We start from the raw sequence: 24,573 nt of genomic DNA on the forward strand, positions 1-24,573 counted from the left end.
TTTGTATAGTTGACCCATTGATACACGAGATAAACACAGCTATATCAGACTGCAGTTTACTCTGACATAGGGGCATCAGAATGTCTGGAATCTGCTTTAACCAATTAAGCCTTTCAAGGCAAAAGGAAAATAAAGCCTTCAGTAAATCCATTGAAGGCACCATCTAGCAGCCTCCCATGCCTGGTATCGATCTTCTTAAGTGCCGACTAATGAGTCCTATGGTAGTAGCAGATCTATGGTGTGTGTATCTGATGCGGTGCCCTCACTCCACCGACTCTGAGGAGCTAAACTTACACGGAGAGAGGATCACCTGGGAGGGGTTGGGGGAAAAGCAGCCCTGGCTGATGGCTGCCTTGACCCTTTAAAGTCCAGCCCCAATTTGTCTCCGCTAAAGGCAGCAGACCCCATTCCCTACTTTCCTTGACAAACGCAGTAGTTTGTGTGCTGGAGGTTTTCCTTTCAGGTCGTTTCTAGGGCGAAGGCTTCTGCTTTTGTTCAGCACCTCTTTTGCTCCGGAGCTCCTGGCAGCAGCTTCTCTTGCCGCAAAGCATCCTTTTTTCTCTCAGCTTTGGCAATTTAGGAAGAACTGATGCTCTCAGGGGAGGTGGATGAGGGGAGAGCGCCAGGAATGGGAACACATCCATCAGGAGTCCCTGCGTCTCCCTGCTCTCCACATCCACTCGCGTCGACAAAATTCCCCTCCCCCAAGCACATAGCACTTGTGATATGTGTAACTGGGGGCGTGGGGGTGCGGGGCATTCACCCTCCATACCAAAGATGCATCAAAGCGCAGACTCCCATAAAGCCAAACCCAGCGGCACCTGGCACCTGCCCCGATTCGCTGCAATTGGAAGCGGACGGCTTGGGTACTGAATTATTAATTTATTTATTTCCCTCGCGCCCCCGCCCTCATCCCAACCCGCAGAGCAGAAGCCACGGTCGCGTCGATTTCCCCACCACCACCCCCCCCACACACACCTCCGCCCGCACCTCGCAGGAGTCTCGCACTTGTAACTGGCCGTCGCCTCCCGGCCCCTGGCGGTCGCGACGCGCTCCCACTCGTGGCCAGGCTGGCGCGGCCGTGGGTCCCGGCGGCGGGGGAGGCAGGGGGGAGGTGGCGGGTGACAGATGTACTCCTCTGACAGCTCTCAGTATCAGCCCAGTGGCTCCCTGCCATTGGCTCAGTGCGATGGACCGGCAACGCCGCACACTATAACACTCATGCCTGCCAGCGGCAGCGACTGCAAGTGCGGGCGCCCAGCGCGGGGGATGCTGTGGCCGCTGCTACCGCCGCGCGGGCGGCTCCCGTTGCCCGGCTGCGCCCTACAGCGCGGGCTCTAACCGCTCCCGCTCGGTCCCGCCCGGCCCGGCCCCCTTCTTGGCCGCATCCTCCCGCGGGGCTCTACGTCCCCGCTCGGATCGCCAGGCGAACACTGCGCCGGAGCCCGGGCGAGCGCGGCCGGCATGCGGAGGCGGCGGGGCGCGCGCCGCAGCCGGGCATAGGGAACCTGCGTGCCCGCCAACAGCGCACAGCCAGCCGCTCGCCCTGCCGCGATCCCCAGCCCACCCTCCCGGCCCCGGCTGCGGCTGCGGGCGCGGGTGCGTGGAAGCGGCGGCTGCGGAGGAGAGGCGGCGGCTGCCCCATGGAGTGTTACTACATTGTCATCAGCTCCACGCATCTCAGCAACGGACACTTTCGCAACATCAAGGGAGTTTTCCGGGGCCCTCTCAGCAAGAACGGGAACAAAACTCTGGTAATCTCTCTGTGTGTGTCTGTCTCTCTTTCTGTGTCTCTGTGTCTTTACTGTCTCTCATCTAATAGTGCATATCTGAAGAAATGAGTTGACTGAGGAGCTTTCGCGATTCTGTTTGATTTGCAAAGCATTCATTTATTTCGTGTATTTATCTGATGGGCGTGGGATGAGACTCGGGTGTAGGAAAAGGAAGGAATCTCAGCAAAGCTCTGTTTGAGGTTTTTTTCCCCGACACTTCATGAAGCTTTCTGTCCACAACACTCCACATGCTGAAGATTTATCAGTCCTTCCTTATTTCAATAGGACTCTCTAAAAATAGAAAAGAGCCTTAACCCCAAGTGATCCCGTGGCACCTTTCATTTTAGGCAGCTGAAGGTGAACGATGGTGTGGGTGTCTATGGTGAAAGAGGGAGCCAGTGTGGCTGGTGGTTTAGGGCAAGAGGCTGGATTGAGTGGGGGTCTCAAAAAAGAGTTCCTTTCTTGGCTCTTAGCTTTTGGCTGAAGGACGGGCAGATAGGAAACTTCTCTTCTAAGTTGTCTGCACTAAGCTAAACAGAAAGATCCCATCAGTCCAGGCTGTCAGCTTGTCACTCTGTAGAGTTTAGGGGCATGGGTGGAAAGGTGATCACTGTATCACTGTTACAGCCAGTAGAAAACATCTTAGAAAACAAAATCCACACAGCTCCTCTCACTGGATAGCACAGCTTGGCTTGCCCTTCGGCATCCAGTAGGAAAAGCACTCTTGATTGGTGGAAGATGTGCTGAGCATAGAGACAGTGCAGGAAATAGCTCCAACGTTCATTCCATCCAAACTGTATCGCCACGAAGCCTCTTTACAGGACCAACTCTCAAGAGCAAGTGTGTCTGGAGAAGTCCGCACTTCTTCAAAGGAAGAGAACAGTAGCATGGGGGCTCTTTAGTATGCTTACTACAGAGTTCAGCCAGTCAGATGGTAAAAGTGTATGACTTTGTGAAGTCTGTGCTCGCTGGCAAAATTTTCCCTAATTCTCCCAGTACTCGCTTATCTGAGAGCAGAGTAGTTCAAGGACACACTTATCTGAAAAGCAAGTGTGGTTTTCTTAATATCATTCTCTATATGTGTCTACATAAACCAAAAGAAATAAATTGCCTAAGAACTTTTTTTTTTTTTTTGAGGATGAAAAGTTCTCAATTGAAGTGTTCAGTGGATTCAGACTCCCACAGGATGAGTTTGCTTACCCTTTTCTTGGATATGTACTGCCAGCTTTTCGGTGATTTACACACAAGAACACAGGCTTAGTTTGATATCTTTGTTATTCAGGATGTGTTTATTTCCTGTTTCTTTGCACAACAGAGCATACACCGCAGACTTCTGTAGTTGAGTATTGCGGGGTAGTAAAAGTCTTGAAGAATTACTGAAATGGTCTGGGATCTACTTACAGTTTGGCGAACATTTTTAAAGAGAAAAACCATTTCTTCCACACATTTGGCTTTACTCGTTTAACCAAGTTTAATTTAAGGACAAGCAAAAGAAGGAGGATTTCCAAGGTGTAGATGCTAAGACACTCAAGAGTTCAGAGAAATGGGCAGTTATTTGAGAAGCCTGCACTTGTTTCCATGCTGTTTCTTGTGCCTCTTCCACCTCCTTGGGCTTTCCAGTGACTCCGTTAGCTAGTGATCACTTATTTGCTGTGCAATTGCAGCTCTTCATCACTCATGTTGACAAAGGGCAGGTGAAGAGCGGGTTTTGTCTGTGCAAAGTCATGGTGAAAATGGGCACATTAAAAACAGCCACCTAAATGAGATGAATAAATCAAAATACATGTAAGTGTTTGAAGCAACCAACAAGGATATACACTCTGAAATAAAGCTCATAATGTTTCTCATAACTATAAGGTAGGGGTGAATCTTGGGGTGATCATGACAACCCTGCCCTGTCTGTATTTGCTGGGTGTGAGTTTCATGCTGACATAAATGCAGGGTATGCTCACATTAGTTTTCAACTATTTAAAGCTATTTTTTATAGAATATATGTGTTCTAAATGCTTTGGGTGAGTTTTGCCAGTAGGAGAAATGAGAGACCTGTGTTTGTCTATAACTATAAAGAGAGTCTAAGTATATCAATGATGGAATTATGTTAATTAATAAAGATTAGTTCATACTTATATAATGATATCATCTTGACAGCAACAAAAATTCTTTGAGCCCCACTATATGCTATTTTATTCAGATCAAAATAGATAATTTGACCTGAAGTTTAAAAAGTACTCACTTTCATATGAAGCAGAGATATTAACTTAAAATGGACATATACTATGTGACATAAAATTTCAAATTGATATTAATGCATATCATATTTTTTGTTTTACTTCTTTAGTTTTAAGGTGATAAGTTGTTTGTGTTAAGTATATTCAGTATTTTAAAATCTACATCCATACAGTAATAATCAAATCACAAATATTTAAACTCTTTTATATTTGAATTTCATGTAATAAATTTTTCCTCTAAGATAAAGGAATTTTAATGACGACCATGTAAACAACTGTTTTTTTTTCTTTCCCAAGGAGATAAAACCTAAAGCCACAGAAAAACAATTTTGATTTTCCCCAAGAAATTGAGTTATTTTCAATTACTAGTTGGTTAATGAATGCTTTGTTAATTTCTTCAAAGTTCAGATTAAATAAAAGCTATTGTATGACCTTACAATAATTCTGAAGATGAATTTGCTCTGTAGAGCTTTGGATATGGAATGCTATCACAAATGAAAGTTACATCTGAACAACATGTCCCATTTGCTAAACAATTTCAGTGCCATTGGCTCATCGCTTCCCTTAGGAATGAAAGACCACATTTATGTTAATGAATTAGATAGTCACTATGGGGAGAAGGGCAGTCAATAAATTAGCTTATTTTCTTAGTAAACCTGGAACTTCCTCTATCAAAAATGGCAGATGTTCTAAAGAACTAAAAGCTTGGTGAGAAGTTGTGGTTTTCTATGCATCTATTTATCTGTTCTCTATCTAACATCTATCTATCATCTATCGGTCTATCTATCTATCTATCTATCTATCATCTATCTATTTATCTTCTATTGATCATCTATCTATCTATCTATCTATCTATCATCATCTATCATCTATCTATCTATCTATCTATCTATCATCATCTATCTGTCATCTATCTATCTATCTATCTATCTATCTATCTATCTATCTATCAATCATCTATCTATCTATCTATCCCACTGTAGTTCCTGCATTTGGCATTCTTGAACTTATTCATGAACTTTTCCAACTTAAGAATCTTAATGAACATGAAAAGCCTCCATTTTTGTCTTACAAAGTGTTAAGAAAATGTTTTACTTGTTATTCTGTCTGTGACAAACTGCATCATCATCTCTCGACAGCTTACTTTTATGGAACAAGAAAATAATCTTTTATTAGTGATGCTGTGATCTTTTATTATATTACTGTTGATAAAGCAGAGAACTTAATGATCTTGAACAAACATTATGATATATATATTCTATTTTAAATTTACATGAGCAACTACTGTTGGAATAAAAATTCTTTATTAATAGATTTTTGCAATTGGTCAACAGAAATTCTTTGACCTACTTTTACATTTTAAATGTTTTAATGTATATCTAAATATATAATATACATTTATATGAAATTTCAATGCAAAGTATGAGTTTTGACTTAGGAATCTTAGTACCATCATTAGTTTGCTATTACATTCTGTTAATTGCTTAGAATATTTATGTCTCAACTAATATTTTAATATTTCTGAATTAAAAAACTAAAAATGAGCCAATGACAGTGGGAGGTCATTGTTATGGAGAAGATTTTATGACATGTCTTAATTATAAAATTTATAAGGACCAGTGTGATAATATGTAAGAGAAAGTGTTGCGTCATATTTAGTTGAAGCCATTTTACTTTTCTTCTTCTCTTCAAGTACAGATAAATAGTGATTAATTAAAAATATGAATTTAGGTGTATTTTACTTCTTATCCTCAAGTGGACAAACTCCCCAATTTTCATCAATGCCTTAGTTCTGTAGGATGACCAACATTTTCGATATAGGAAGTACCAGGTTCAGTAGGACTTAATGTATTGATTGATCTTCACCATAGTTGTTGTTTAATTTATTCAGCTTCACGGAGAAGCTTCAGCAGCTCTGGACTTGTAGAAACACCAATGGCTCTGTGGTTCATGAGGCGAATATGGTATCTCTCCAACACTCCTGCCCATTTTGCTTCTGCTTTAAAACATCTTCCAATCTTCTTGACAAGTTTACAAGTTTCTTGTTACCCAGTATATTTTCCCCTGCGTTAATTTGACATGCAAAATTTTTGGTTATTTTTTATATTTTTGTGTGTATATAGTAGAAATGATAAATTTTTAGATTGACCTTAAGATACACCATGTGGCCTTTTGCCTGGTGATTTTAATATTATTTACTTTTCATACAATTCTCTTACTTTCCTGTGTCTCCTCAAAAAATATAATTTAAAAGTCCCTTTGGCTCACTAAAACCAGTCTGGGTACACCATAAGGCTATAAGACTAAAAAGATTGAATGTAGAGTTGTGATATTGAACAAATAGCACTGAGAGATTACTGTCCCCAGGAGGCTTAAGGTGAGGTGAGAATCAGGTGGTACAGTAATATGTCCACAGACTTACCACCTTTATGAACATGTTCCTATATTCAATGATTACATATTCTTCCAACAATCTTTTCAACTCATGCGTTCAGTATTACCGATTACGTTGGGTCATACTTTTCTGAACTAATTGTGTCATTTACTTTTTGGCATTATTTTAAATAAAACTTCATAGCATGTACATCTTTAAATATATTATTCAAATGAGACACATCACTTATAATTGAAAGTTTATTATTATGACTTAAAATGTATCCATCATTACAAAAGAGAAATGTTGTCATATATCTGATCATTAGTTACTTTATAACTTTGTCTCTTCCTCTCAGATGTGAACCAATATTTCTGTATTATTAATGTTGGCAATGGCAATTTTATTAAAAAATACAGGAGGACCTAGTCCAGAAATTTCATTGAGTTTTATTTGGGGACATTTTTAAATTTTAGAATATTTGTTTTAGTATATGTGTTCTAAAATATTTGGGTTTCAGTACTGATTGAAAATAAGATGTTTTCCAGCCTAATACTTCTACACTGCTTTCTGTTTCTTTTTGGTGAGACAAGAATTTCTCCAGGTAGTCCTCATTGTCCAGGAACTCACTCTGTAGATCAGTATGACCTCAGAGTCAGAAATCTGCCTGCCACATCCTCTCAGCTGCTGGGATTAAAGGCATGCACCATGACACCAGGCCTTATACACTGCTTTTTGTTACTGTTAGAGATTCTTCTTTTTAATATTACCTTCTCAAATAATGACAACATCTAATTGGGTCCATACTTAATTCAAAACTCAAAGTTTCCCACAAAGAGAAAAAAAGCTTGCTTTTTTGAATGCACCCTTCATTGGACCAACTCTTACAAAATTAATGGTCTTACTTACTTCTACAACATTCATAATGTCCTCTGACTTCATTTGTTACCTATTGCTTGAATTTGTTGACGGCATTGTCCAGATCAAATATGTTGCAACATTGTCATAATAAGAAGCCTGTGAGAAATAGAGGGTGAGACATTCTACATTTTATCTGAGAATATAGCTCAGTTGTACATAACACCTTTACCATTCTTGAAGACTTGTACTCAATTTCCAACTTCAAAAATAAAACAAAAACAGAACATTTTCATTTGGACTCAAAACTTTGGGCATTTATTTGCTGTTTCTAGTCTTTTCAAAATTAATTCTTGATGAAGTTTTAGTCTTTAAGTTATTCTTAAACATAATATATACCCGACATACTTACTTTAGTAGGTAGAAACCTGTTCATTAATAGTTTATAGATAGTAGAAATTACACTTTAAAGTAATTCCTATTTGCTACAACATTGTGATAGTTTCTCTCGGTGAACTTTGGAAGGGAGCTGGTGCTTTTGAAGGGGAACACTGTGGTCTGGGAGTTTGATGAATCACTTCAGAGAATATAACAATGATAATCTGTGGTGTACTGTAACTTAAATTTAGGAGGGGATTATGTGTTTCTGTCTATCACATTTTGTGTTGCCAGCCACAAGGAATATAATTAAAGTATAATTTTGCAAGAGGATTCTATCTTGAAATCATTTGATCTATTTCTTTCCATTCTTAGGGAGCCTTGCATCCAAGAAAAGCTTACACTGTATAGGGCATTTCTTGTGGTGTTTGTAACTGGCAAAGTTTCATTAATTTTTATAAATGTTTTGTTTTATACTTTCTAGCACAATGTAAGGTAAAGTGGGGGTAATAAATAATTTAAACTCAGTCTTAGTTGTTAAAGTAAATGTTGTCCATTATTGGATGTACTATTCTGAACTCTTTAATAATGGCTTGGCAACACTGGAAAAAAGCTACGCACTTTCCTCAATGTAAGTACACCCTTCATACAGCAAATGTTTATGGTGGTGGAGCTGAGCTTCACTTACTAGCAGTCTTAGAATATGAGCTATATATTATTCAATGTACAGTGCTACTTATCACCAAATGCTAACTGTATCACAGCAATGGATTTTGTAGATGTAGCTAACATCTAACCTACTAACCCATAGTTTAAAAACACATTGACTTACCCTACAGAGCTGACCTCATGCAATCTGTTCATAGGCTTTCAGACTAACCACTGAGGTTTCTTATAAAAGAAGAAACTCTTCTTCATGATGGCTGCATTAGCTCCTGCCTATGTCCAGTCCACCAATTGTGCCCACATTTCCAACTGACCATTCACTTCAATTACAGGCCCATTTAAATCTTATGATCTATTAACACAGGCACTCCCTATACACCAAGCACTCTAACATTCCTAGGAATGAAATTATTTGAACCACTCTGATGCATAAAACTGCAGCTCATAACAGATTTTCTTTCCAATAAGAAAGCTAAATGGTGAAAACAAAGATGCTAGTTGGATCCAACACGAAGTAACTGCGTGCTAACTGCAGAGGTTTAATATAGAGCTTATTGTAACCCTTCCTGTTATTCATAAACAGGTTTATGATAGCTATTTTAAATAGTTATATCTGTATCTGTATCCTAACCCAATGTCTGAATATTATAACAAAACCATGTAACAATAATATAAAATATCATCATTGTTCTCTGTTGTAATCCAACAAACAGTTAATGACACAGACACTTCTTGTCATAAAATATATAGATTAACACTAAGTGAAAGAAAAATTACTTTGTTTTAACAGACACCTTGGTATGATAAGTTTTTTTAACATGTTTTAAGTAGAATTGTTTAAAATAAAGGATTTCCATTTTCTAAAATGTTCTTCACAAAAGCTTAAATACTCAGGGTCATGTGCAGCCATCAAATGATGCCAGGAACACAGTTGTATTGGAAGCATGTTGGTTGGTCATGTTCCTGTTAACAGTGTAAGCTATGCAATGTGAGACCTGTGAACATTCATGAAGGATTCCTTGGATTTTTGCTGTGATTCGAGCTCATTTATGGTTAGCTTAGCAATTTTCATGTAGAAAGCAAATAAAACAGACTAGGAGAAAGCTGAAATTCATGATGTTTAGTGGATGAGGTTCCTGGGTAATAAATCAATGGCTTTGTTCTCATCTGTGATAAGATACAAGGAGTGGTCATGATTATCTAAATATACAGTATATTCTTAGAATGAAACCTTTAGTGTTAGCCTGACTTCTAGAACCAGCCAAGCACCCAGGTAGCAACAGTTTTAGGAACATTGGTTTGGAGTCTTTGATAAAAGAAGGAGTGGATGGTCACAGAGGAAGAGGCGAAGGACAAGGTGATCAGAATCCAGGTATCCAGACAAGGACTAGAGGACGTTTGAGAAATGTGATTTCAAGGTGGGCTCTTTTAGGAATTAGAAAGGCTGGGGATTGGTGGAAAGTATCACAGTGGAATGATGATATTTTCCCCACACTGTTGCATTTGTAGAGGACTTTAGGAGATGAAAAGTTTACCTGCTGAGACAGAGCCAGGACACTGATGTCTTCCATTTAGACTTGGGTTGAAATAAACATCGACGTTCCAGTTGGGTGAAAAAATTTGAGACTTATTGATGATAGACTTTAATGACTTAAAGAAAAACACAGGCCAACAGTTTTAAGTCCTGTGAAAACATAGAGGATTATACTGGAAATCATGCTCTAGATACAGGTTGAAGACTAGGAAATGAGGGAGTACTGGGGAATTATGGTTTTGTTTTTTTCCTTCTTTGTGTTCCTTTGTTTTTTTCTTTCAATACATGTATATATATAAATACATATATATATTTCATAATTAAAATGCAATTGTATCACCTTCTTCATTCCCTTTCTTCCCTCCAAGTACTCCCATGTCTCCCAACTCCCTTTGTAAATTGATGACTATTTTATTAATTTTTTTATTGATGGCCTTTTATCAATTTTTATTGTTATGTATATGTTCATGCACTTATGCACACACTCACACACACACACACATGGATACATAAATACAATCTGTTTAGTCTGTTACTGCTGATTGTGTACACTTGACATCAGGTCGGATGACTTAGTATTGGATGACCAGCCAGGGAGATTGTCCCTCGGACAGGCTGATTCTCGAACTCACTGTAGGTATTTGTTCCTGTATTTATTTGCCTAGAGGTGGAACCCACGAAATATCTTGCATTAGTTTTTCTGTTAGATCCAATTAGTTGTTTATGTTTTCAGTACCAGGGATAACTTTATTCCTGCTGAGGGGTTCTTAAGTCCAATTAGAAAGCTGATGGCTGCCACCAACATATGGCTGCCACTCTTTCACCTTTATGTATATTATGACACGGGAATCATTGCTGCGGTTCAGTGGCATCACAGTTGCCTTCTTCTCTACCTTGGGAGTTTGCACAGTATTTTCAGGTACTATGGAAACTAGATCACAGGAAAGAGGCTTTTATGTTATATCCAACTCAAGTAATTTTAGTCCTGTGTTTTTAGTGTGAGGTGTGATTTGCAAATGGCTTACTTTCAACCTCAGAGAGGCAACCAAAGGAAAGAGCAATAGCCTATTTTGTTTTAAAGTCGGTGAGACCATCCTAACCAACAACTTGATCAGAGGTTTCTCATGCCTTGTGCTGTAACTTTTGTTAGATGTCCATCGTGGAACACTGTCAGCCCAAGTGACATCATTTCCTTTAAGCTATACGTATGTATGTCTATACACTTATATTTATTGTAGATAACTTAGATAAAGTAAAATAACATAAGTCCTTGAGACCTTATTAATAGCTTGGTTTTACCTGTCCATCTTTCCTCCTTCTTCTTTTGTTTCTGTATTCACCTCCAGCTCTTTTGCCCGTGAGATTTCGCGCCCCCCCCACCTCTTTTTCCTTTCCCCCTTACTAATTTCTTGAGGTGATGGTTATCACTGAATGTCTAGCTTGGGCTAAGCTTTGTCTTGATAATTACATAGAAGACGGTGTAGCTGGTGGAATGGTCAAGGATGACATATAGGAGTCTTGTTAGAAACACTCACAGTCTTCATGCTCCCCTTTTCTCTTCTTGGGGAGATAGCTATTGAATGGCTTCTTGGAGTCTGAGAACTTCTCTGAACCCTGCTGGAGTATTCTGAAAACAATGCATCCCATTCTTACTACAAATATTGCCCTCCCAAACTTGTCTTCTTGGAGGCCAAATTATTACCAATGATATGTTCACTCATTTCCCATGTCAATTTAAGCTGCATTAGGGATTGATTATAGCCTGGGTAGCCTAAATATCAATTATTTGTTATCTGCAGGTCTGGAAGCTGTGGAGAATTCCCAGGTGAAAGTACTAATTGTCATCATAAGTGGTGAGGGATTCTCCCTTCATTATTTGTATGCTCACATAGGAGAAAGTGGAGAGGAACGTGAGCTTATCTAACTCTTAGGAGAGCATGCACCTCGTCATGAGGGCTTCATGAGTGTAACCATTAACCCTAAACAGGTAAAACTTCTAATGCCACAGAAAATGTATTTGGGAGACAGTCAGTTAATAACACCCATCCATATTGGGGTACCTGTGATTCTCAGGGGAAAAAAATCTAAAAACGTGGAATTTCACTATTGAGAATCTCTGGAAAATAATTGATATTGTGAGCTTGACCATGTACTTTTAACAATCAGAAGTGTGTTTCGATGGGGGGGGGGATTAAGCATGAAACTTCCCATTGTTTTATGAAAATGTGTCAGTTGACATAATAGAAAGTGCCACTGACCAGTCTTTGAGTCACTCCCCCACACCATTGCATGGCCGTTCAGATGTCAACACACTCATATTTGGTTGGCATGAACATTTGTAAGTTTCACTCAGTAATTTCTTGGCACTCCTTACATCTACACATGTCACGATGCATAAAACATCTCCTTTTACATAGATTTTTGTCTAAATATTTCAGAGATAAAAACTGCAAGGAAACCTTCAGGTATTAGTCTTTTTTTTTAACTTATAAAGTTCATGGAATCACACCACGTTCTTTCTTAGGAAAGCTTGAGGTTTCTTTTGCTGTCTCTGATGGATCAGAATGGAAAGTCTTCAATGTCTTCTGTAACTGTATTCCTGATGTTGAAAAATTAATATTTACACTAGGGGGCGACATAACATTTCCTCTTCACATTACAAACTCAGTAAATATTTCTAAATTAATAAATTTGTCCAACATAATTATTGCAGTTTTATTAGCTAAAAATCATTCTAAAATTTCATTACAAAAAGACAAGAAAAGTGTTTATTTCATATTTCATTCTGGTTTTTCACTCCTTATTAATTTGTGACAATTCTTAGTCACATGTGTTAGATAATGAAATCATGATGAAATGTAATGTATGACAAAAAACCCTAGAAAGGCTGTCAGTCTCGGCTTTGAAAGTGTCTGTTTGCCCTCTGAACTTAATGTTTGTAGGTTCTTCTTAGTACTTTTTATGTAGTAGCTTTATGATCTGAAGTGACAATGTTATTTTAATTTCTTCACAATTTGTGGTTAAATCCGATTGAAATTTGCATGGACTGAACAGCTAGTCAAAGAGTATTGTGATGACTGTCATTTGTTGAAAGAAAACAGTTAAATATGAACAAATGCGTGAAATTATGAAATTCCTTCCTTTTGTCCTACCGTCTCCCTATAATTTTTACGGGAACCCATAGAATCAGAGAGGTTTCTTCTATTTTTTATTATTGTCTATTATCTATAGATAATGATGAGTTTCATTAACTTTATACATGGTTTACATCTTTATTCTTTGATAATCATAAGTGGTATAGGAAAAATAATTGTGTTTTGTTAGCATTTACCAGGTATCCCCCTAAGAGAAGGAATTGACCTTTCTTGGAGGAAAGGGGATGCTTATATATAATCACATTGGTGTATTTCTACTGCCAGTCACTATGCAATTATTGTTTCAATATAAGAAACACATTTTATAGACCATCACTTAGAGAAATGGCTGTTATGGTGCCCATTGTCATTAAAACCCCCAGGAGACTAGTTTGCAGGTAGGCTGATGGTAATAACCTCTAAGGAATGCACATTGCGCTGGCCTGGTAAGCCGTGTTGAAAGCAATATTTTCAGACTACCTTACAAGAGAGGACAAGTGTTGTAATTAATAATGACACATCAAGGAGAGTGATCATCTTTGCTACAAGGCCTACTGTAATATAATGACATAAAGAAAATAAGAGGATGTTGCTTACTTGTGATATATAATTACTAGTTAAAATACTCTATTAATAATTCAATCCTTATATGCTTTAAAAACTACTGATAATTTTTGATAATTTTTTTAATCTCAGTGTCCTAAATAAAATATGAACAGTGTACATTCACATGCTCCAAGAAAGACAGACAGACACTCCAAGAAATGCCATTTTCATCCCCCTCTTTTTGTCCTTCCTGCTTTCGAGATGCTAATCCCTCTCTCTCATTCTTGCTCTCTCCTTACACCTATCCCATAATAATGGAAGTTATTAATTGTCTGTTAATTTTTAAATTAGAATATTTTCCTCAAAAAGGTCATAGAATTCAAGAAACATTGGGCAAGGCCACTGTTCAAAGCATTCATCTCTAAAAAGTAAAATTCAAGAACTTACTCCCCATCTAGTTCCTTAATATACTTGCAAGGAAATCTAAATGAACATAGTAGGCAAAGCAGCTGAGTGGTCATTGTCTGGAATTAGAATGAGTATGGCTGTGGCAGGAAGAAGGAAGAGGAAACTAGATGATCAGAAGGAAAAACATATTTAAAGGAATGTCATGTAAATAATAGGATGATGGCATGCCAGGCTTACCCAGAGCCGCCAGTCTCCAAAGTCCCCCAGTTTAAGCTGTGGCCCTGCATATTTGTTAATGCTGCTGTCCTTAAGCTTCACAGTTAATCACTTTTGAATGTTAGCCTGCAGTTACCTGCTAATTATAGAAGCATCCAAAGTGACAGAAACTCATTCTCTATGCTGTTCTGCATTCTTCTGGGTTTCAGCAAAGAAACCATCTCTAGAGCATGTCTTCTACATTTTTGGTTATTTTGTCAGCAACCTAAAGACCTGCAGAAAATTAAATGTTGAATATGTTACTTCTGTTGCTTCTTTCTGGCAAACTGAATTTAACCACATGACACAGAAGGTATATTCAAAGACAGAAGAAATGACACTATCACTTAAAAAATACTCTGAGGAAAATTCTGAGGGGCAGGGAGCAAAAGGGGGCCACAGAGGGTGTCTTCTCACCAACAAAAGTTATGCCAATTTGAGCTAGCCAGTGGTGGATATTTGGCCAAGTAAAATATATTTTATATTTTAAAAAAAGGCTGATTCAATAAGGTGATATTCGAATCTGCCTGTTGTCTCATTCCTTTCAATATGTTTGTTTTATGTTTAATCTGATGAACTTTTGTTTTCTTTTTCAACTGAAAAATCTAACTGAAGATAGGATAAATACTCAAGTTAATACTTCCCACCACTTTCCTGGTTTGATGTAGAGTTTTCACATTGGTTCACATATGTGTTTGATTCCTGTTTTTGTTTTTCTACAGTAAAAGAGAATACGGCTTTAGAAATACAGAAATTTTAGTTTGAATTGTAGCTGTATGGTCTGAATCCATTATTTGTTGTGGTTTCTGATTCCTTCTCTAAAACTAACAATAACTTCAAATGGTTTATACTCTGAAGTAGAACTGTGTTTTAGTCATATTTAATAGCTTATATGTAAACATTACTGAAAGGTTGTATGATGAATGGGAATGTTGAGATCTAGGATGGTTTTAAAACAAAAAAAGACAAATATCTCCTTTAATATTTAGTATATCATGACTGTTAGTTTAAAATACTTCTTTTATTTTTTGAGATTATGATGTAATTTCACCATTTTACCCTTCTCTTTCCTCTATCCAGACCCATATAACTGTCCATGATCTATATATAATATTATATTATATAGTTATATATATAATTATATAATTACAACCTGTTCTGTCTGCATAATGTTATTTGTATATATGTTTTCAGGGCTAACCATGTGAGATTGGCTAACGAATCTGTGTGTTCCTCCCTGGGGAAGACTATTTATCATTTCTCATGTTCTCAGCATCTCTTGGTTGTCTGCAGGTTTTTTGTTTTGTTTTTTGATACAGGGCTTCTCTGTGTAGCTTTGGTGCCTGTCCTGGAACTCACTCTATAGGCCAGGATGGCCTCAAACTCAAGGAGATCCATCTGCCTCTGCCTCCCAAGTGCTCATTTGGAAACACCTGGACTTTCCCTTATTGATGCTAGCGTGTCTGTTGTTGTGAACGTTCAGCTCATGATTAGGCAGTCATGTTGCTAAGATATTATGGGTACAGTTTCTGACATAACCAGAAAACAGACTCCCTGTATTTCTGGGTCTTGCAACGTTGCTACCCTTCCTCCACAAAGGTGCAGGAATTGTGTTGCAAATGTACCCTTTGGTACTGAGCTGCACAGTTTTGCATTTCCATGAGTTGTAGTTTTCTGTGGTGGTGTCTGTTGCAAAGAGAAGTTTCCTGGGTAAAGGGTGAGGATGGCACTTATCTCTGTGTTTAAAGTCAAATAAAACTGTAGTTTGGGATTATTCTGTTTTACTAAAGTGGCAGTTGACCTGCGTTTACAGAGAATAAAAATGTTATCTGAAAGAGTACTTATTCTCCTGATTTCCCCAAACACATGAATATGCAGCTTTCACATATAATGAGAAACCAATTAGTATAGGTTAAGGAAGCCCAAGGAAATTTAGAACAGAAAATTACCAGAAAAAAAGGGGGGCATAGCCAGCCTGGAAAATGACACGTAATTTATTCTGTACATTTCTGATGTACGCTCTGATCAAACCTAAATGGTCATAATCGTCACCTGGATGTTTAGAAAATGTGTATGCTACCTCACTACTGAAGGAGCTTTCCTACTCGGGGGTATAGTAGAGGAGTCTAATTTTATAAGAGCCGCCAGGTGACTCCTGCTTCCTGGGATAATATTCATCTGGCTCGGTTTCAATGGACTCTTTCCAGAAGTAGTTTGGATGTCAGGCGTTTTTATTTAGCATGAGAAATGAAGTCCTGCTCTGCCCATCATTTCACCAGACAGCATCACAATGCACGCTCTACAGAGGCAGCAGAAATAAGGTTTTTTTTTTGTTGCTTCAAGAAGAAGAAAAGCAGAAAAGTGTTTAGTTAGAATAAAGAACACATTTTAAACGTGACGGTCTAATGTTCACAAAAAGTACAGAAATGTGAGACTTCACTTTCAAAGAAGGAAAAAGTTATTTGCAAGTGCAGCCTCCCCTGGAAAATTCAATTAACTTTGTCAGTTTCGTTTCAAACACTTTTGAGTATCATAGTTCGTGTAGAAATTAGATATAGCATTTTTGATATCATTTCATACATTAATGTGTAGTAATTGAGTTTAATATCAGTGGAATTATTCAGAGAAATAAACTGAGAAAAAAGCACCATGTCATTTAGAAGAAACAAGTATATGGAAGTGAATGGTTTCATGAATTATAATTCTAGGCATTTTTTATGAAAAGCATGCCAAAAGGTTAATCACTGAAAACATTAAATTATAAACAAAATTAGGCAAAACAAACACATAGCAATTTTATCTTGTAAATAGAACACTTTCTGTTATTCTCTAGATTCTAATTTCCCCATTGCATAACTGGTGCATAAAAGGTGCTGTCTTTGTTCATTGTTGGGGGTTTGTTTATAATGCAGTTCCAGTTCCATTGGGATCAATTCTATGTTAAAAGTCCTATGATTGGTTTCTCCACTTACCCCTTGACTTACTTTTACCTAAAAACCTATTTGATAACTTCTTTTTAAGTCCCAGGAATAATCCCATCATTTTTACCATGTTAAGTACTTATCTTGTGCAATATTGACTGCTAATGACCAAATGACAATGTGACAAGAACACTTTAATTTGTTCTTACAAAAATGTTATATAAATACAAAATTTAGATACTTTGGATTATGTCATTTTTACTGTCTTTAATTACAGTTATCTCATGGATCCTACAAAAAGTGCATAGTGGTCCTTGAGGAAACGTTAACCACGACAAATGGATAGTCAGGTCCATTCTATTGACTATAAGTGTGTCTGTTTTGTTTGCTTGTTTGTTTGAAGCTGAGATCTGTACCTAAGGCTTTGAGTTCGCTCGACAAGCATTTTACGGCTGAAATACATCTCTATCACTGTCCTATCATTTATCATAGGGCAGAAGAATTGCATAACATAAATTTTCACACCTTGTGAATCACGGCTATCTAAAGTCAAAGGGATTCAGAATCAGTGAACTTATACATACATAAAGTATCACTGTGAAATATCGTTTGGTTTGCAAATAATTTTTAGTCTTTTTTATTTTGACTTTTACTTATACAACATATCTCTATGCATATTTGATATGGGTTCATTTTGCACAAACATGCACATGTGAGAGCATGCGTATTGGGATCCTGAAAGTTGACGTCATGATGTCTAGTGCTCTCTCTACCTTATTTAATCAAATTTTTATTGCATAATGTTTATGTGTGTTTGTCTTACTGTTTGTCCGTGCACCACCTCTATGCCTGCTGCCTGCAGAGGCCAAAACAGGGCGTCAAAACTCCTATGTAAGAGACCTGCTGTGGGGTACGAAATTGAACACATGTTTTCTGGAAGAGAAGCCGGTGTTCTTGATCATTGAGCTACCTCTCCATCCCCATCTTATTTTATTTATTTATTTATTTATTTATTTTTTATTTTTTATTAAAAATTTCTGCCTCCTCTCCGCCTCCCATTTCCCTCCCCCTCCCCCGTTCCCCTCCCCCTTTCTTTCCAGCCTGAAGAGCAGTCAGGGTTCCCTGCCCTGTGGGAAGTCCAAGGTCCTCCCCCCACCATCCAGGTCTAGGAAGGTGAGCATCCAAACAACCTAGGCTCCCACAAAGCCAGTACATGCAGTAGGATCAAAACCCAGTGCCATTGTTCTTGTCTTCTCAGCAGCCCTCATTGTCCGCCATGTTCAGAAGAGTCCGGTTTTATCCCACGCTTTTTAGACCCAGCCTTATTTTTTGAAACAACATTTCTTGATGAACCTGGAGCTTGCAAATTTACAAGAATTTGCTGGCCAGCAGTCCCAGCTGTTCCCTTGTCTCTTCCTCTTTTAAGTCACAGAGAACATCTTTGTGCTTGGCTTACAGTGAGGTGGGGGATTTGAACTTAGGTCCTCACGGTTAAAGAATAAGTGCTTTATATGGAATGAGTCCTCTTCCTAATTCCTTTATTGACTTTCTGTTTTGAGTACTTCATTCTACAGACTTAATTAAAATTGAAAGTCCTGCACATTTGTTTTTTCAAGACAAGGTATCTCCATACCTTTGGAGTCTATCCTGGAACTAGCTCTTGTAGACCAGGCTGGCCTCGAACACAGTGATCGACTTGCCTTTGCCTCCCTAGTGTGCAATTAAAGCCGTGTGCCACCGCTGCCTGGCCCACTTGTTAGCACATCAAAAAAATATTCCTCAAACACATTTTCTTTTGCTTCTTAGTACAATTAGTTGGGCAGAAACTAAGTAAGATTAAGCTAAATAACATTATATATGGTACCAAGATATAAAAAATACATTGTTCAGTAAAAGAAGATAAGACTTTAGTAAAAGTTATAACTTAAACTATTTTCCCAGTACTTGCAACTCACTTTGCAATTTTTCTTTCAGCATTTTTTTATTCCCAGTGTTTCTAATCTTCTATTTACTAACTATTAAGAGTAATAAATGTTCATATACTAAAACAGATAAAGAATTACTTTCACAGTGTTCATGGAATATATTGTTGAATTTTTCCCTCAGAGGAACAAGATAACAGCATCTGCCCATTTTGTAATCATTGGGCTTTGCCCTGCGCGTTGGTAGAGCTGCCTTTCATACCCAGGCAGTTCATAATGTACCGGTTATCAGTCAATCTTCCTCAGAAGATTATTTTCAGAGAGAACATGAGGACGTAGCAGACCTGAAGACAGTTAATACATTTTGGGTGAATACTGGTGCTTCCAAATTTATTTCTCTTAATTGCTAGCTGTGCTTTAGAAAAAAGAAGAAGGAATGTCAGTAGCAGGGAGGAGAGCAGCACCCAGGAATATGGAGGGACTCTTCAGGAGGGCTTTTGAGCATCCCTTCCCATGAATTATAAAGAGCTTTCCTGGTGGTTCTATCTACAGGAATTTATTCCTAGACTAATTTGATCAAAATGAAAACTATGAATGTAGTTAGATACTTCTATTTTTCTTTAAAAATATTTCAATAATTTTTAAACCTTTTCAGATTATAACATAATTACAACATTTACCTGTTTCTTTTCTTCCCTCAACGTCTCCCATATTCACACTCACAGTTCAAATTCATGAACTCTTTTTATGAAAAGATTTAAGAGTCAGAGGTGGTGCATGATTCCAACGAAAGAGCACTTTAAAGACACAACAGGAAAGAAACACGTATGAGCCCAGATACTCTGTCACCCAGTGCGAGACAAATAGGACATAATCCCAGCTGGGAGAATAGGACTGGGATCCCCGAGTCCCACACCTACCCAAAAGGCAATGTGGAACTGACACCTTCTGGAAATGTGGTGATCTGTTTTTGTTTTGTTTTGTTTTGTTTTTCCCAACGTTGTGTCACTGGGTGTCTCAGCCAGACTCCAGAGCAGGTCACATACGCAGGAGTGCTGTACAGTACAGACCACATATTTTTGTGTCCTTTTTGTTTCCTTTGTGTAGTTTTTTTTTTGTCTTACTGTCTTTTTTAATTTTAGTTTTGTATTTCAAGCAAAATAGTTTTGATGTTTTTGAGGGAGACAGATATAACACTATTTGGGGTGGGTAGGGCAGTTGAAGGCGTTTGGGGACAGGATAGAGTGGGTAAAATAAATTGTATAAAAAATTATAAATTATAATAAAATTCCTGTGTTTAATTTAAAATGAATTAACTAGAGCGATCAGGTGATGGGATGTTTTTCTCTCCTCTGATGGTTGCTTGGTCGACAGGATAGATGCTCTTACATCTTTCTCCTCTGCGGCTTGTTGAAAGTTATACTCAAGGTCAGACAGCCCTCAGTGTAAGTGGATACAGAGGAAGGGAAAATTTAAATGGGAAACAAAAATAGCAAATGGAATAAGAGATACCATGAATATCCCGGAGACAGCCTCTAACTTGTTGTGGGATTATGGAGAAAAGCAGGAATTGATTCATTGATCTCATTTAACATAAACACAGATGACCTGGTGGTGTCATGCAAAAAGAAAAAAAAATGCACTGGTCGCCAGTCTTCACTTGTGGGAAGTCTGCAGCAAGAAGGGAGCTGCTTTGTGTTTCACAACTCAGGTTTGCATTTCCATGCATTTTATAATTTTCAGTAAGCTGACTTTAGAAATATCAAATATGATTAACAGATGACAGGGAGATAAATGGCTAACTAAGGAGTTGTAAGTTCTGGATGATAACTTGTACCTGTTTTGAAATTTCAAAAGGCTAAGAAAAAAATAAGAATATATGCAAAATATTTTAAAATTTTCATCATATGCCTTAACATGCTAGCTGAATATTTGTTTTATGGGATCATTTAGAAGAGCAAATTTCCTTATAAAATATTTTCCTAATTCTAACAAAACTGGCAGGCAATTTAAAAAATATATTTATATTTAGGATAATAATTAGAAACACAGCAACTTTCATATAAAATCTTATAAACTTTACATTATTGTCAGCAACAAAATAAATCCCATTATCAGCATTTATATTACTATGTATGTGTGGGGTTTGTGTGTCAGTAGAATTTTACTATAATGTCTTTTCTTTTCAGGGTTGTGCTGTCAAAGAGATTCAATCTGGCATTAGTGTTAGGTAAGAATAGAATAAGATAAAATATCTTATCACAGTCAAAGACATTCATTTTTGAAGGCAGGCTGGAGAACTTGCTTTAGTGAAACCTTTGTTGTGTGGAGTGATGCAGGTGTGTTCTCAGGTCCTTGTATTTGTGCAGTCGATGCTGTCGGGGTTCTAGTTGAGAGTTGCTACCCTTCCTCTTGCCTTGTAAGCAGCAATCAACATCAGATGTTCTGTCCGAGATCTGGGGACTATGTGGACCAGACTGGTCTAAACGTCAGATTTAGAGATCGTTGGTAGAGAGTGTAGTGATAACACAGGCCAGACAGTAAATATGATATTAATAGATCTGATCTTTTATCCTATTTCTCAGTAAAATTCAGGAAATATCTGGCTGCCCGAGGAAAACACAGAAACACTGAAAAGAATATAAGTGATTTGAAACAAATGTGTTTTACATTTGCTTTTGGATCTGCTAGGATCATCACAGAACAGATAACTTTAAACTAGTCTCTAAGACATTAATTTCAATAAAGTCGGAAAGCAAACCAAATGAGGGAAGAACCTATGATGGGGCAGAGAATCTAAAGAAAATCTTCTGTGAATGAAATGGCTGTGAGTTAATTTGCTTATGAAGTAAAATGAATAATGACATTTGAAAAAGAGGTGCCCCTAGGACAAATCTTGAGTGCTGCACCCAGAATACAGGACCCTGAGCAATGTCCTGCCTTTCAACAGTGGCGCAGGGCCCTGACCAGTGTCCTCTTCTATCAACAGTGGTGCAGGACCCTGACCAGTGTCATCCTCTATCAACAGAGGTGTAGGGCCCTGGCGAGCGTCCTCCTCTATCAACAGTGGCCCTGACCAGTGTCCTCTCTATCAACAGTGGCCCTGACCAGTGTCCTCTCTATCAACAGTGGCACTATACATCTAAGCTGCAGTATTGCAACTGAGACGATGAGAACCCCGCACTTGTCATTTGCTAGGAACTGAAGCTTTGGGTATGGGAGACACAATTTCTTTACTCTGAAAAATTCAATATTTTAGACTGAGACAAGGAGGTGTGAAGGCATAAGTCACAAACAATCCCACAACAGTTTGGAATTATATTTAATAAAATGGTTATTTATTTAAAGGGAAAAAAAACTAACAGATCACCATCCCAGACAACAGCTTTCTGTGTGATCAAGAAAGGAGTCAAGTAGCTGGAAGCAGAGCTGGAAGCAAGAGAGTGAGAACACAAGGCTACTGCTGCTTTTTAAAGCAAACGAGACCATGCCCAAATGGGCTGGTATCTTAAAGGCTATTGGCTGAAATATTGGTGGAGCTTCGGAAGCACCACCCCTTTTGTTTAAGTAAGATAGTTCTAAACCCAATACAAAGCAATATTCCAGTATTTATTCTTTCTTTTAAAAATTTGATTATTTATTAAATTTCTTCTTAAATAATTTCACACAAATAAATAATGATTAGTGTTATGTCACAAACATGCCTACCCCAACTGTCAAATGCCCCTTACTCCTCTCAAATCCCTCATGTACATAAACCTACTCAGTAGTGACTGCACCCTAAAAACAGTGACTCCCTCTCCCACAATCTCTTAATGTGTCCTTTCCCCTTCCTCATTGTCAAGAGGGCTGGTCTTGTGCATAATTAGTGCAAAAATCACAGTTGTTGTGAATTAGTGATTATAATTATACCAAGCCTAAAGAACTGCTATTTTTATTATTGTTATGTCTATTAGTCCTTCCCATAAGGCCACTATTTTATTCGCCTATATTCTATACAGTCAATATCATATTGACTAAAAAATGCAGTTTGGAATTCTGTATCTAATTTCCACAATATGTTTTTTTTTCTGGATCAGCATTAGATTGTTGGGGACACAGATTCGATTCCCAGCACCCACATGGCAGCTCACAAATGCGTGCAACTCCAGTTCTAGGGGATTTGCAGAGTGTTTATGACGAACACACACTGGGTAGGAAAGCAAATACAGACTTTAACATAAATACTAGAGTTTCAGATATCAGAAATTCTACTACACTTACAAGATATTCTTAATAACGGTGCAACATTAATATCAAGCATACTTAAAACATACATCTGCTTGAACACACATGTATGCAGACACAAATTCCAGAGGCAGCATGCTGTAATATTAATAACCTATTAAGATTATGAATGAACCTCATGCAGGATGGTGATATATGTGAGGCAGTTGCAGATTGCATTTCCATTTCAGCCAAAATAACTACATTGTCTGACTTTAAGAGAAAACTTACATCAAGAGCTAAATATGGAAAGTAGAACAACAAAACAGGCTGATATTATCTGGAATGGCATAGGAGTCTACAGCATATTTATTCGGGTAATCAAATGATGAATGATCATCAAAGGATGTATCTCTTTTATAAGGGCACATTAAAACGATATCAGGAAAACACGTGTTTCATTTCTCGCCCTGATTGACAAGGGCAGTGAAAATAACCCTGTTGATCACTTTTCAGTTACCAATCGCTCAAAGCTACTTTACATATCATTTTATGCAGGTATTCTTTGTGGTAAGGTTGGCGTAAAAACAATAAGAATGGTTTCTGCTGGGTGGTGGTGGACCACGCCTTTAATCCCAGCACTCATCAGGCAGAGTCAGGTGGAGCTCTGTGAGTTTGAAGACAGGCTGGTCTACAAGAGCTAGTTCTAGGATAGGCTTAGGGGAAACCCTGTCTCGAAAAACCAAACCAAACAAACGAACAAATATGAACAAAAAACAAACAAAAGAATGGTCTCAAAACAATATGAGCATGTTGAACATCAATTAATGGGGAGTGAAAGTGGCAAATTTTTATGTGTTTTACCACAGTAAAACGTCAACAATCAATATAAGAAACTTAGAGCCTAACAACTGTGTAGAAATGTCATTTTAATTGTGTGAAGTCCAGTATTGCCCAGACATACACCCGTGTCTTCCTGTGTGTAAGGGAGGGAATGAGCTCTGTATCTCATTTTGCTGAAAGTTCCAGCACAATTATACAGTGTTAAATCTTATTTGGGTTTATGTGCCAGTTCAGATCACTAACAATCTGGAGAAGACACGCATTTTCATGAACTTTGAATTATTCATATTATAGGTTCCAGGTTGTAGCTAAAAAGCCGTATTCCATCTGGAGCATCCCAGGATATACAGTATTGAGCATATAGCCTGCATCTCTGAGGGGCCTTATATACTTCTCTGTTTAGCTTGCACACTGCATTTAACTACTCATTTTGCTTATATGACATTTTTCAGTTTAAAAATAGACTTGGTATAGATTTGACATTTGAAATCATGAAACAGCTGATTAAATTAATAAATAACACTGTAT

The 24,573-nt window shown here is 37.9% G+C and overlaps 1 protein-coding gene and 1 long non-coding RNA gene across 2 annotated transcripts in view; one reads left to right on the plus strand and one right to left on the minus strand.

Moving 5' to 3' along the window:
* Window positions 1-1,135, minus strand: part of LOC121439251 — a 32,050-nt gene extending 30,915 nt beyond the window's left edge. The window contains exon 1 of the long non-coding RNA XR_005973232.1: window positions 979-1,135. This is a non-coding gene — a long non-coding RNA (uncharacterized LOC121439251). The remainder of the gene's footprint in view (window positions 1-978) is intronic.
* Znf804a (zinc finger protein 804A) overlaps window positions 847-24,573 on the plus strand; it is a 178,768-nt gene continuing 155,041 nt past the window's right edge. The window contains exon 1 of the mRNA XM_041639680.1: window positions 847-1,754. Within this exon, the coding sequence (XP_041495614.1) occupies window positions 1,644-1,754 (111 nt within the window). The 5' untranslated portion in view covers window positions 847-1,643. The remainder of the gene's footprint in view (window positions 1,755-24,573) is intronic.

This window comes from Microtus oregoni, unplaced genomic scaffold (genome assembly GCF_018167655.1).
Source record: "Microtus oregoni isolate MIOR12 unplaced genomic scaffold, Mior012 000060F_ref0000265, whole genome shotgun sequence".
Classification (NCBI taxonomy): Eukaryota; Metazoa; Chordata; class Mammalia; order Rodentia; family Cricetidae; genus Microtus; species Microtus oregoni.